Source organism: Colletotrichum lupini, chromosome 8, assembly GCF_023278565.1.
Source record: "Colletotrichum lupini chromosome 8, complete sequence".
Classification (NCBI taxonomy): Eukaryota; Fungi; Ascomycota; class Sordariomycetes; order Glomerellales; family Glomerellaceae; genus Colletotrichum; species Colletotrichum lupini.
This window is the reverse complement of record NC_064681.1, coordinates 2422713-2434330: the sequence shown is the minus strand read 5'-3', so window position 1 is coordinate 2434330 and position 11618 is coordinate 2422713. Positions and strand designations below refer to the sequence as shown.

General features: G+C 53.4%; 3 protein-coding genes across 3 annotated transcripts; 1 reads left to right on the top strand and 2 right to left on the bottom strand.

The window, feature by feature from the left end:
* Positions 1-1675: 1675 nt before the first annotated feature.
* On the bottom strand, positions 1676-2809 carry CLUP02_15223 (MOSC domain-containing protein; the record flags this gene model as incomplete). Its single annotated transcript, XM_049294147.1, has 1 exon — positions 1676-2809. One exon carries the CDS (start codon positions 2807-2809, stop codon positions 1676-1678), a length of 1134 nt encoding a protein of 377 aa, XP_049151293.1.
* Positions 2810-7560: 4751 nt separating this feature from the next.
* CLUP02_15222 (uncharacterized protein) lies at positions 7561-8521 on the bottom strand (the record flags this gene model as incomplete). The annotated part of the gene is made up of 2 exons (XM_049294146.1): positions 7561-8430; positions 8489-8521. 2 exons carry the CDS (start codon positions 8519-8521, stop codon positions 7561-7563), a joined length of 903 nt encoding a protein of 300 aa, XP_049151292.1.
* A 685-nt stretch (positions 8522-9206) lies between these two features.
* On the top strand, positions 9207-11583 carry CLUP02_15221 (fungal specific transcription factor domain-containing protein; the record flags this gene model as incomplete). The annotated part of the gene is made up of 5 exons (XM_049294145.1): positions 9207-9281; positions 9349-9473; positions 9526-10983; positions 11037-11310; positions 11383-11583. 5 exons carry the CDS (start codon positions 9207-9209, stop codon positions 11581-11583), a joined length of 2133 nt encoding a protein of 710 aa, XP_049151291.1.
* Between the last annotated feature and the right edge of the window lie 35 nt (positions 11584-11618).

Below are 11618 nucleotides of genomic sequence, written 5' to 3'. Positions count from 1 at the left end.
GAAATGATCGACTCGAGTGAGTTTCGGCCGGCATGGGGATGGGTGCGGATAGATACCTTACCTGCACATCACACACACACGCACCACACACACAATCGCTGCGAAGATCGGGGGAATTATCTTAGCTGTCCCCCTCCTCAAGCTTGAACCCTTTCCCGCCAGCCCCCCCCCCCACCCCCCCCCCCCCCCCCCCCCCCCTCCCCCCCCCCCACACCCCCCGGGGGGAGGGGGGTACTTTCTTGTGGGCCCCCCCCCCAAGATTTTCCCCCGCCCCCCCCCCCCCCCCCCCCCCCCCCCCATCATCTTTTTGTCTGCCCTTCCAATGTTATGTACTTTCTTGAACGGTTGAGGAATTCCCATCGCGCCGGCGCCGGCGCGGCACACTATATCAAACGGGAGGACCGGGGAACAAGGGGGCCAGGTTACGCGCGGGGCTGGCTGGCTGGCTGGCCGGCTGGGCCGTTGTTGCCCGCCTTGCCGGCCGGCAGGGCATGGGATAGGTAGACAGTAAGGAATTAGGAAAGTTTGCTTATTGTTCTAGGGGGGGGGTTCGCGGGAAGCCTCGCCGAATCTCTCGATGTTTTTTTTAGTATTGTTATGTTTATCCGCTGGGTGCCAGTTCCAGCGAGATGCACCGCTATTCCCACACACACACACATCATCTTCCCCTTTTTGTGGTTTATTAATCAATTTGATCTGGGCATCTGGGGTATCAGAAGACGGAGCAAGCACCCTGGTGGGTATAAATTTGTGTGTTTTCCCCGCTTTATTTCTTCTCCCCAATCACCTATGGTACTTGACGCCGAAAAGGGTGAGTGAGTGGCGCTTCTTCTCGGGTTACACAAAGGTGACGGGCATATGAAACTTGGGATTGGGATGGTGTCATTGGCAACTCCAGCCCATGAGAGAGAGGGAAGGACAGATAGATACCTACTCCGTGGATGAGGCGTCTATCGGCAAGGCCTAGGGGGGAAATTGTGCTTTGACTTGAAGGCCTATTGTGCATGTGTTAAGGGCGGTGAGGCCCTTATCTCGATCCTCATCTCGATCCTCAAAAAGGGCTCTCTACCTTAGGCAATGGGAGAGCCGCGGTGTTTCCTAGTTGCGTTATCAGTTTCGTGAGATCAGGAGATGATGACACGGATATTCTCACGATGCAGAGGGGGGTTCGGGATGAAAAGGTGGGTTTATGCCGGGAAAAGACGTGATGCGCGAGGGGTTCAGATAGGTAACACGGCATTCTGCCCTTTTTTTTCCTTTTTACTTTCTGCTTCTGCTTCCCGCCTCTTGCCCCCGCCCGTCCACCTGGTATGATGCCGTATGTAGCGACAACCTCACATGTGATAGTCCCCCCCCCCTTCGTGTGCCCGGTTTCCTTTTTTTGGTTCGTGGTGCAGCCAACGGTGCGGCCAACGACTTGACTCCATCTAGAATGCTACCTATTTTCCGCGGTATTTTTTCTTTTCCTTCTCTTCCCCCTATTGGACATGTGGGAATCGTGAGAAATGACATGTGTTATGGCCGTCTTGTGAAGAAAGTTACCTATTCTAGTCTAGAGCAGGAAAAGTGGGAAACCAAAAAGATGGCTGCCCAAGTGGGGAGGGGAGAATGATGTGGATGGGAAGTGGGCTGCAACCACGAACATCAGGAAATCTGATCTGCGGATATGGACCCTTTATGCAACGGCAACGGTCTTCTTTGCGGCGGGAGCCGGTATGTCCCAGTCAAAGACTGTCCTCTCGGCGTTGCGTCGGGTGACGACGACTTGGTCGCCCACGCGGATTTGGACAGTTCCATCCCCGGCTAGGGACCCGTCTCCCACGGAAGGGACCTCGAGGAAGGCGTACCGGCCAAAGACGGGTGCGTATTTGTGACCCGGATCGACGCGGCGGTCCTTCATCAGTGTGTTGAGGAGCTTCCCCTCGGGTCCGGGGGCTGCGCGGCCGAGGGCGTAATCGACGTTAAGAGAGGTGCAGCGACCGCAGTTGGCCGTTAGGAGGAGCTTGGCGTTGGAGGAGGCAGGGAGGGACAGCTCCGCCCAAAAGTCCTCGGCGAAGGGTGCCTCGGAGGAATCTTCTACGACAATGTTGGGGCGCATCTTGGGCATGATGGTGGATGGGGCATCCGGGTTCTGAAAGGAGGTCAGGGATGGGTAAGTTAGGGAGGAATCTGATGTGATGAGGTAAGGGGCGCAGTCGGTGAAGGTGAGCCAGGCTTGTTCATCATCTTCAGACTTGGACAGAGACGAGAGGGAGGGGAGATACGATGTGATGGATGAGAATAGAGAGGACGACTGCTGCTGCTGTTGTTGCTGTTTGGAGGATGACCCTGGGGCGAGGGTGCCGAGGACACGGCGGCGTCCGGAGCCGATGTGGACCAGGATGGTGGGGAAGCCGAAGCAAGCGGAGAAGAAGGCGTCGTATGGCTCCCCCATGCGGAGTGCCTCGGCGGGACTTCCGTGAAGGTCGACTGAAATGGGTTCCAGAGACGATGTATCCGGGACGAGAGGCACCGAAAGCGTCGTATCCTGGAGGAGGTGGTGGTCGATAAGAGGCGGGGTTGGAATGTTGTACTTTACGAGAATCTCTTCGCCGCCGTCCTCGTCGGGAGAGCCGACGATCTCCTGGGAGAAGAGAGCGCATTGGGGGAAGGTGGAGAGTTGCATCTTGCGGAGGGTCGAGTCCGGATTGACTTTGAACAGCATGGAGGTCCTGTCGTGGAGGATGCCTTGCGGGGTGAGGGTTGCCTCGGTAAGGTGGATTGGGCGGAGAGCCTTAATGGGGTAGACGTTGAGTGCTTTGATCTTCATTTTGGTGATAGATGACTGTGTGACGCTACGATGTCTGAATGTGGTGGTGATGGATGGATTCAGTTGCGGCTGGAGGTGATGACCTTCTCCCTCTCTTTCGATACGCACGGGGTTAAGTCGGTGTGACGTTGTGAAGGGGTGAAGTTGATTTGGAGTTGGTTGAGAGTTTGGGTAGATCGCACGTCAGTCGGAGCTTTTTTGGGGTAAGAGGAAGGGGTAAAGGTTAATCTAATTATTCAGGTCTAGCTACGCACAAACGGAGCAAGGATGATCCTTCCCAAGGGAGAAAACAGCACACGGAACGCAGGAAAGGGAGGGCTGATGGAAGGATGCACCCACGTATCCGTAGAGTAGGAAGCCGCACCGGCCGATATCGTAGCAGTCTGGCAAAAGGTTAACTTGCCTGGGGTCATGAATGGTAAGCAGAAAAAGTAAAGAAAAAAGAAGGGGCATATTCTGCCCGGGGAGAAATTTCGGTAAAAATACGCGATATCTGATTTGGGCTGGGCATTCTTTCTCTTTTCGGTCATTCATTTTTTTGGGGAATCGGTTTGCGCAATGTTTCGTTTCGAAGTGGTTGCTTGCTTAGGGGTATTGATGCCGTCGGGGATAACGTCGGACGTTCCGAAAACGGCTGGGTGAGAATGCCCGAGATAAGCGTGATAGCAGAGATAGCGGGGACGGGGTACTGTTGACGGAGCCAGCGCCGGTGCCTCTGGACATCGGGGCTGCATCCGAAGGTTCCCCACGCCGAAGAGGGTCCCCGACTGCGGAAGGGCTGAGTGATCCGGCGCATTTCATTTACTCCTCTTCTTGGGCCGTAAGGATAGCCCTACTCAGACTGATGAAATCGCGTGCTGGCACCTTTGATAAGATAGGACGAACACCTAAATGGTGAGCCGCGACGGATTTGTTGATGATACAGGGGACCTGGAGAAATGCGGAAAGGTAGCCCGAATAGGCGGGAGCAGTGTGATTAGACAGAAACACAGCGGGATTCTGCCCGTTCCATCTCAATTAGGGATGTGATGACAGGCAGTGGCAGGTCCCGAGAGGATAGGGCAGGGTAGAACTCATTCCCAACAGTTGCGATGCTCCTGCAAGCTGCAAGGCCGATGATGCAGGTCGGGCGGGATTCTGGCTCGGAAGGGGCAAAGAGCGACGTCGACAAAATCAACCACTGAGCCCCGGGTGGGTCCCCCGCTTGTTCCGCACCATCTTATCCGGCTGTCGCTTACCGTTTGGCGTGTCCCGAGATCCACCGGACCCGAAGCACGGGGATACCTACGGGGCTCTTCCGAGAATGGCAACCGGGGCGTCACTCATTGGCTAAGCTTCTCCAGGCTTAGTCTGGGCACGGCGGGCGTGGTGGTGGTGTGTCGCTGCCCAAAGCTGGATACCATGTTAATTGTTTCCGAATTCCGCGGAATAAGTGAAGCTCATTTTCGCTGCCCAAAACTCCACCGCCATTTGATAGGTTCGCGTCACTTTGCTCCCTTTCATTTACAAATTTGTTAGTATCATGATCCCTAACTCTTTGCCTCCTGACTAGTGACGAGATTACCCAGAATGGCAACCAAATGACACGACTCATGTTTTTTTCAAACGGCCATGAAATTTCCCGCGGGAACGCTAAAATGGGGACCCGTCTACTAGCTTAGCTCCGGGAAAGCTTCCTCTGCCACGCCTTGCTTTTCTGCAACTTTGCTCGCATGGGGGATCGCCGACCATGAGCTGCAAGAAAGAAAAGGGGTGCCACCAAAACGCCCGTTAGTGGGGGCTGTCAAACTTGCTTCTGAACTTGTTCTAGGCCTTTTCTTGACATTGAATGGCGGGCCGACCGCCCCTCCCCTCCCTCCCCCTCGGTTGGATACCCAGCAAAAAAGGAAGAAAGAGAAAAGAAAGAAACGGGCGCTCGATTGTCCGTGATGTGGGAGATATGATGCAGCCATGCTTGATTGGCCCATTCTCGCAATACGCCCCGGCCGGCATGGACATGTCTAGATGGGATTTCAAGAAACCCCATTTGCCTCGGCGTCGCCTCGGCGCCTCGGCGACATCAGCGAGATGGGGGATGAGGAAAGATGGTGAAGCGAGGCGGGGGTATCAACACCGCAACGGGGAGGAGGAAAGGCTTCCCGGAGACTACGGTACACTACTACACGCACTTGCTCGCGTGCTCGTGCGTGAGAACACTTACCCGGAGCCAACGGCGCACTGCCGATGATAACCATTTGCCATGCTGCGTATGTCTGGAGCTCATCAACGATCAACGGCCAACGGTTATCGGTCAAGGGGTAGTTGTTGATGGTGGTTATCTGTCCAACCTTTTCGGGCAATACTTACGCACGGAGTGGGAGCACTTGCGGGAGCCGAAAAGTCGATGACGCCGACAACAGCAACATCGGTCAGCGGACCGATCCGAAAGGGGGACGCCTCCGTAACTTGATGCTCAAACGTCCAGGTAGGATTTCCTTGGCACTGGGTGATGCTGCAAGCGTGATTGGGTTGTTGGACTGTTTTAACCTCCTTCGAGGAGCACTGGCGTAAACGACGGCTTGATCTTATGATCAACGCGATAATTATCGGCTTCATTCTCGATAATTTAGGCAGATGGAGCTGGGGGAAAGGGGGTGAGACGGAAGCAACCCCCGTGGGAAGAGCTTGCGAAGCTGCGTCCACGAGCCACGGCGACAGGTTCATCAAGGAGAAAGTATCCGTACTTTTTCTTGTAGTATGCTTAGATTGATCCCCACGAGGACCCTGAGATATAGTTCCCTACGATCAGATATTTGACTGCCCGCCAATATTTGGCCAAATACCCATCTACGGGTCAGATGCTCCGCCCTGTGCAAATTCCGACGAGGCCAGCTCCTTTGTCACAGTGGACCAAAAGGCTTCTCGGCTGCCTCTAGCTCTCTTGTCCGATCGGCCGATAAATTGACAACTGATATGGAGCCTTCTGGGACCCATCTGTTGTTGCCGTGGTCTCGATAGCCGTTTCGTGTGGCGAATGAGTCCTGGGGTTTAATCGTATTCACCTAGGGGCTGTAGATAGATCATAGTCCAAAAACGCTAAGGACACACTGGCATATACGAAAACTCTCCCGGCAAACCAGCGTATAAGAAGACGTATAGGGATCACGAAACTCAAACTGACTCAAGATTATGGCCTGATGTCTTGATGTTTGATAATGGCAGCTTCAGCATGGCAGTACAAAGATGGCTAAGATATGGTACTACCGTGAACCCAACCACCTTTCCCCAAACATAACCTCACTCTCCCATGCTGGCCTTCTAACGGGCATGCGGTTCGGCTATCCCATGGCTGACGAGGGCCCTTGTCCAGCGGCAGCCAGCGGATTGATTTCAGAGACCATTCCAGGCTTCCAGCCAACGTGATCCTTCAAGGTACTAGCACGCCAACACCACCCCCCCTACAAGAAGCCGTTTTGACTGCCCAGTGCTCTCACACCATCCCTACATCCCCACCACAAACCCCTCCCTCCTTGCCCTTCCTCCCCTGGGTCTCATGTTGCGATGCTCAGCGGCAACCAGCTGGGCCTGTCTACCGGGCGTCCCGGGCTGGCTGCAGGATCGAAAGGGGTGCTGCCCCCTTGCCAAGATTCGCGCGCTTGTGAAGTGTGGACACTGGAGAGAGCGCCGTCCTGCGGGAAGTCGGAACACTGCATAATCTTGGTGGCTCCCCCAGGGGATGTGTTGCCAAGAATCGACGGCGCGGGCTTGGAAGCAATCCTGGATGTGATGATATGAAATGAGGACGCCTGCAATGAGGAGGGAAGCGGGTGATATCAGATGTCAGACCTCCATTTCATCCTTATCATCTAGACCACTATGGGGTTTTGCACATTTGGATGGAACAGGCTTTTGATTGTCACTGAAGTATCCGATTTGCATCTCATGCTGGAGCAGTGGTCTAGATCATAATGGCCCCGGGGTACATGCGGGCGCATCTGTGACATGTAGATACTCTGGTGTTTGTACACTGGATGTATCTTTCTTTCGCGATGGAGTAGATGTCGTTGCACTGCATGGATTATCAATATGGTCCACCGCCCATGGCAATGTAAGCTGTAGCCTCTAAGAGTTTTCTCCTTTCTAGGGTTGCATTACGTCGTGTTTAATGTGAATATTTGCCACGGGGTGCTGTAAGTTTCAAATGCACTAGGTGGATATACGTAGAAATGGAAAGTTGTAGCTGACTAGAATATCTAGCAGTGTTGCGCGAGTTATTGTGGCGTGATTGATGTACTATATTTGCTTCTTCAGTAGTTTGATAGGCCCATTTTCATTACTAGACTTGCAGACTAGTTGTGATGGTTCAGAGGCGTCAAAGTATAATTCTATCCGAGTCAATCGTTCGTTCTGTTGAGGCGATTGGAGTCACTGCATTCCAACGCTCGTTTATGCATGTTCGCTTGACGATGTCGCTCATTCGACATTTCTTGAAGCGTAGCAAGATATTGCATATAGGAGACCAACCCACAATTGTTTTCTTCATGCTTAGCACCGCAAGAAATGCATCCTCGCAACGGAACGGCTGTCACATATATGTCTGTTCGTCATTTCTCTAGGCACACACAACGACGCCACAGCTGCCTGAACAAAGTCTATTCTCAACTATCAAAAATGGTTGCACATGTAGTTCATCCTCGACTTATCATAGCCTTGTTACAAGTAAGCCTTACTATCCATTTCCGACTGTGTAGACTGTAGAGATGCAAAACAGTCTAGGAACTGTACACCGCCGCGAACTTAGCCTCTAGATCCTTCTCGGTCAGAATCGGGAGGCCCACGAGCTCGTTATCGAGCTTGTCGTAAGAAGACTTGTATCGGCCGCTAAGTAGTGCAGCCTTGATTAGACCCATCATAGCGAACTCGTTGGTGGAGTCCTCCTGTGCGGCTTTCAGGTTCTTTTCCAGCTCAACTTCACCGTCAAGCTCAGTCTCCTTCCACTCGGTGCCGGGCGGCGAGTACTTCTTCGCGAGCGCAAGCAGCTGCGCCTGAGAGACCTCGAACTCTTGGATCTTCAGATTGCGGTTCTTGGTTGCCTCAGGGTTCTTCAAAGCGCCCGCGACCGCCTTGCCGATGCCGGCAAGACTGGTGCTGGCGAAGCGGGCGTGGCCCCCGTTCGTCACGGCCGCCGTCTTGTTCGCGTAGTCAAAGGCGATGGGGAACTTGACGATGAGGTCGGTGAAGCCGCCGACGGAGAAGATTGTGTGCTCGATCTCGCCGGCCTTCTCCTTCAGGTAGTTCTGCGTGTCGGTGAAGGGCTTCATCATGACGGTAAGCTCGGCTGCCGCCTTGGGGTCGGTGGTGAAGGAGCCCCAGTCGGAAGGGATGTAGCGCTTGACGCCAGCCTTGATAGCGCCGTCAATGACAGTTCTCTGGATGAAGAGGCCGCCCTTGCTAAGGGTTGAGACGATGACATCCTGTCCCTTGACGGCCGTGGCGATGGTGTCAACTGTGGAGTAGTCGATCGTCTTGAAGTGCACCCCAGCAGGGAGGTCTCCTGAGGCAGACTCGGCGCGGCCGAATACTGTAACATTGAAGCCAGCGCTGGAAAGTTCAGTGGTGATTGCGCTTCCCAAGAGCCCTTTCTGTAGACCTCTTAGTATCTCGGGTGCTCTGGCTTCTGAGGCTGGGATGTGAACTTACGCCAAGGAGAGCAACGTTCTTGAAAGAGCTCATTTTTGTGATTTGTAGGGGATGACCTAATAAGCGTTCTAGATATGATGTGCTGAAAAGATTGTTGTCGTCTGCTATCGTTGTGTATTGATCGCTTGTGTGTTCGTCGCGACCCTCATGTCCTCTTATACGTACAATAACATACTCTCCTCTTCAACTTTCCGTCTGTGCGGTTTAGACTGAAAGTCCGACGGTATAACGATACGACTCCGCCATTGTCACTCTGGGTCGGGTTTACGATGCTTCTGCCGACCCGTTTGGCAATGACTCGGAACTTTGGACATCGAAGGTGCAGAATGGAAGAAGGATGAGATGGCGTAATTGTGGAGGAAGCACCTTTGTCCAGAGCTTCCGTCGACTCGGCGGATGTAATTGTGTCTCCGATTTGATGATAGTCTTGGGCCGCTCTGAACGCTGATTTGCGGAAAGCTGGGGTAAGCTAGTCGAGAAAGGCTATAGCGGGGGATACAAATCATGCCAGAAACATCCGCAGTTGTATCCGCTATCTCTCCCGACTACTACAAAGGGCGGAAGCTTAATAATATCCGCCCACTTATACATCCCCCCGACTACCCACGACAACTCCCGCATGAAGCACAATGTTTGCCCATCTTTCAAGCGGAATCAAACAACAGCTCCTTGCTCTGTCCAAAGTACTTCCGTAGGGTGAAGAGATCACCTAGCAAACATGGTCGATGTCGCTGAGGCCACCAGTACCGTCGAGAGCAATGCGGAGGAAGTCACCAAGAAGCGGATCTATAGTGTAAGCAACTCCGCATCCGTACCATCCAGTCGGAATCGATATGAACTTACTTAATTACAATCCATAGGCATGTGCCTACTGTAAATCACGCAAAAGACGCTGCGACGGACGAGAACCGGCCTGTGGACTCTGCACTAGATCAGGCGTACCCTGCGTATACACTGAGCGCAGGAAGAGAGGCCCGGGGCGGAAGTCAGTGCCAAGTGCGGGCCACTCCGTCGACAATTGCTGACGTTCTACCCAGGAACAAAGTTGAATCCGAGCCAGGAGGAAAGCGACTGAGTGCCGAGGCGCCCGATGTGGCTGAAATTGGCACTCTCGGTGGCCAGTTGTCTTTGGAGGATCCAAGAGGGCAATCCCAAGGGCTCGTCGATACTACACTTTCTCAGCTTGCCGAACGGCGCATAAAGGTACCAAAAAGTCTGGCGCAAAGAATCCAGGGTCATGCCGTAGAACAACAGCAGCGTGATCCGGCCGATCCTGATCCTGGGCCCAGCCGGCGCGAAAGGATGCCACCCTATGCTCTCCCTTTCCTCCCCAAAGATCTGTTCGGGCGGACTTCCGTGCTAGAAGGACTGCGTAATGCTCGAAATCAGATTGAGGCAACTGTAGACCGGAGGCCTTTCAGCCGAACCACATTTGCACGCTTCCCGCCCCAAGACTACATTTTGGATTTGGAGGTCACCGTCATGGAGGAAGTGCAGCTCTTCTGTCCCGCCATGACGAGAGAGACATTCTTAGGGCATACTGACAAACAGTACGGGGTTCACGCCGACCAAAATGACTGTGATACTTCAGCCAGGCGCGCGATTGCAAATGCCATGTTCGGGGCCGCCATGCGGTGGAGGACCGCGAATGACTCCTTTGAGCGTTTTGGCGGCTTGAGTTGGGGATACTACAAGAACGCATACGCCATCGTCCCTGAACTCCTTCTGCAGGGGACAAACGTGTTGGCCTGCGAGGCCTTGCTGGCTATAGCCACGTTCTCGTTGCAGACGGCCGATGCGCGCACGACGGCTCAGCTGGCTTCTGCGGCGGCCCGAACCGCGCAGATCATCGGGTTGCACAAGAGGGAAACTTATGCCAGCCTTGATGCCATCGAGTCGGCGCGACGTAGGCGGGTATTTTGGGCAACACATATACTCAACACGGACATGATGGCAAAGTATGGTCTATCTCACCCCTTTGCTCATGACGATGTCACCGTTGAGCTTCCAGATAAGGATGCGACCGTTTTTGATGGCATCTCGCACTCGCCGTGCCTCCTTAATAGCATGGCACAACTCTCAAGGACCCAAGTCACACTCCATGGAAAGTTCTCTCCACACAATCTCCAGCTGCAGTCAGGTACGGAACATCACATGATGATGATACTGTCCAATTGTGAGCTGGAAGAGTGGAAGTGCTCGCTCCCGCAAGAATCGAGGCCGGACCCCTCTACCCCCTCGACGACGGGAGCGGTGGACATGCACACCGCCCTGTTGCATTTTATCTATTTTAGCACTCTGATTAAGACTAACATCAACCTGGCGCGACTTAAGAATGCGACGAGCGTACAGCCGTCATGCTCGCTGTACTCAGACTGGGTGAATAGGGGCGCCTTTCCCAGCATAGAGCAGTCACACTCCAAGTGTACGTCGGCGGCTCGGGCAATCATTGATCTTCTACGGGTGATGCCACCTCAACCTTATGTGAATATATGGTCAGTTTCAAATATTCTTGATTTTCTATATAGCTCACTAACACTTCTGATAGGGTTCTTCTCGGCTATCCCATCATGGCCAGCTTAATCCTTTTATGGTCAGCACTCGAGGAACCCACAGGATCAGAGGCCCATCTCAATATCAGGGTCTTGGGGCAATTTATCCAATTCCTAGCAGGATTGAAGGAAGAAGGATGTGATCTGAACAACGTGCTGGACGGCTGTTCCAAGATCTACAAAATTGCCAAATACGTCGTCCATACGCAGAGAGTCATGAGAGTGACGGCACCCTTAGAGGAAGACAATGATGTCAAGGAACAGCTTGAGGTGAGATCATATCGGACGCAGTCCTTTTCCTCTGTTTGGAAGTACGACCTTGATGACTCACGCCACTACTAGGCTCTTCGCTTGAAGCTCTCTGGAGTAACGGACTGGATGCATCTTGCCCAGGGTCTACTGAGCAACATGCCTCTACTATGCACACAAGCAAGAGATATCTTTGCGGATGTACTTGGGATGGAGCAGACACATTCTGACTACGGGCCGTTTGCCCCTGAGCTGCTAATGCCACACAAACACAACGTCTTTTTTAGTTCTTGAAATGACTTATTATCTGTAAGAAAGAATTGTAGAAA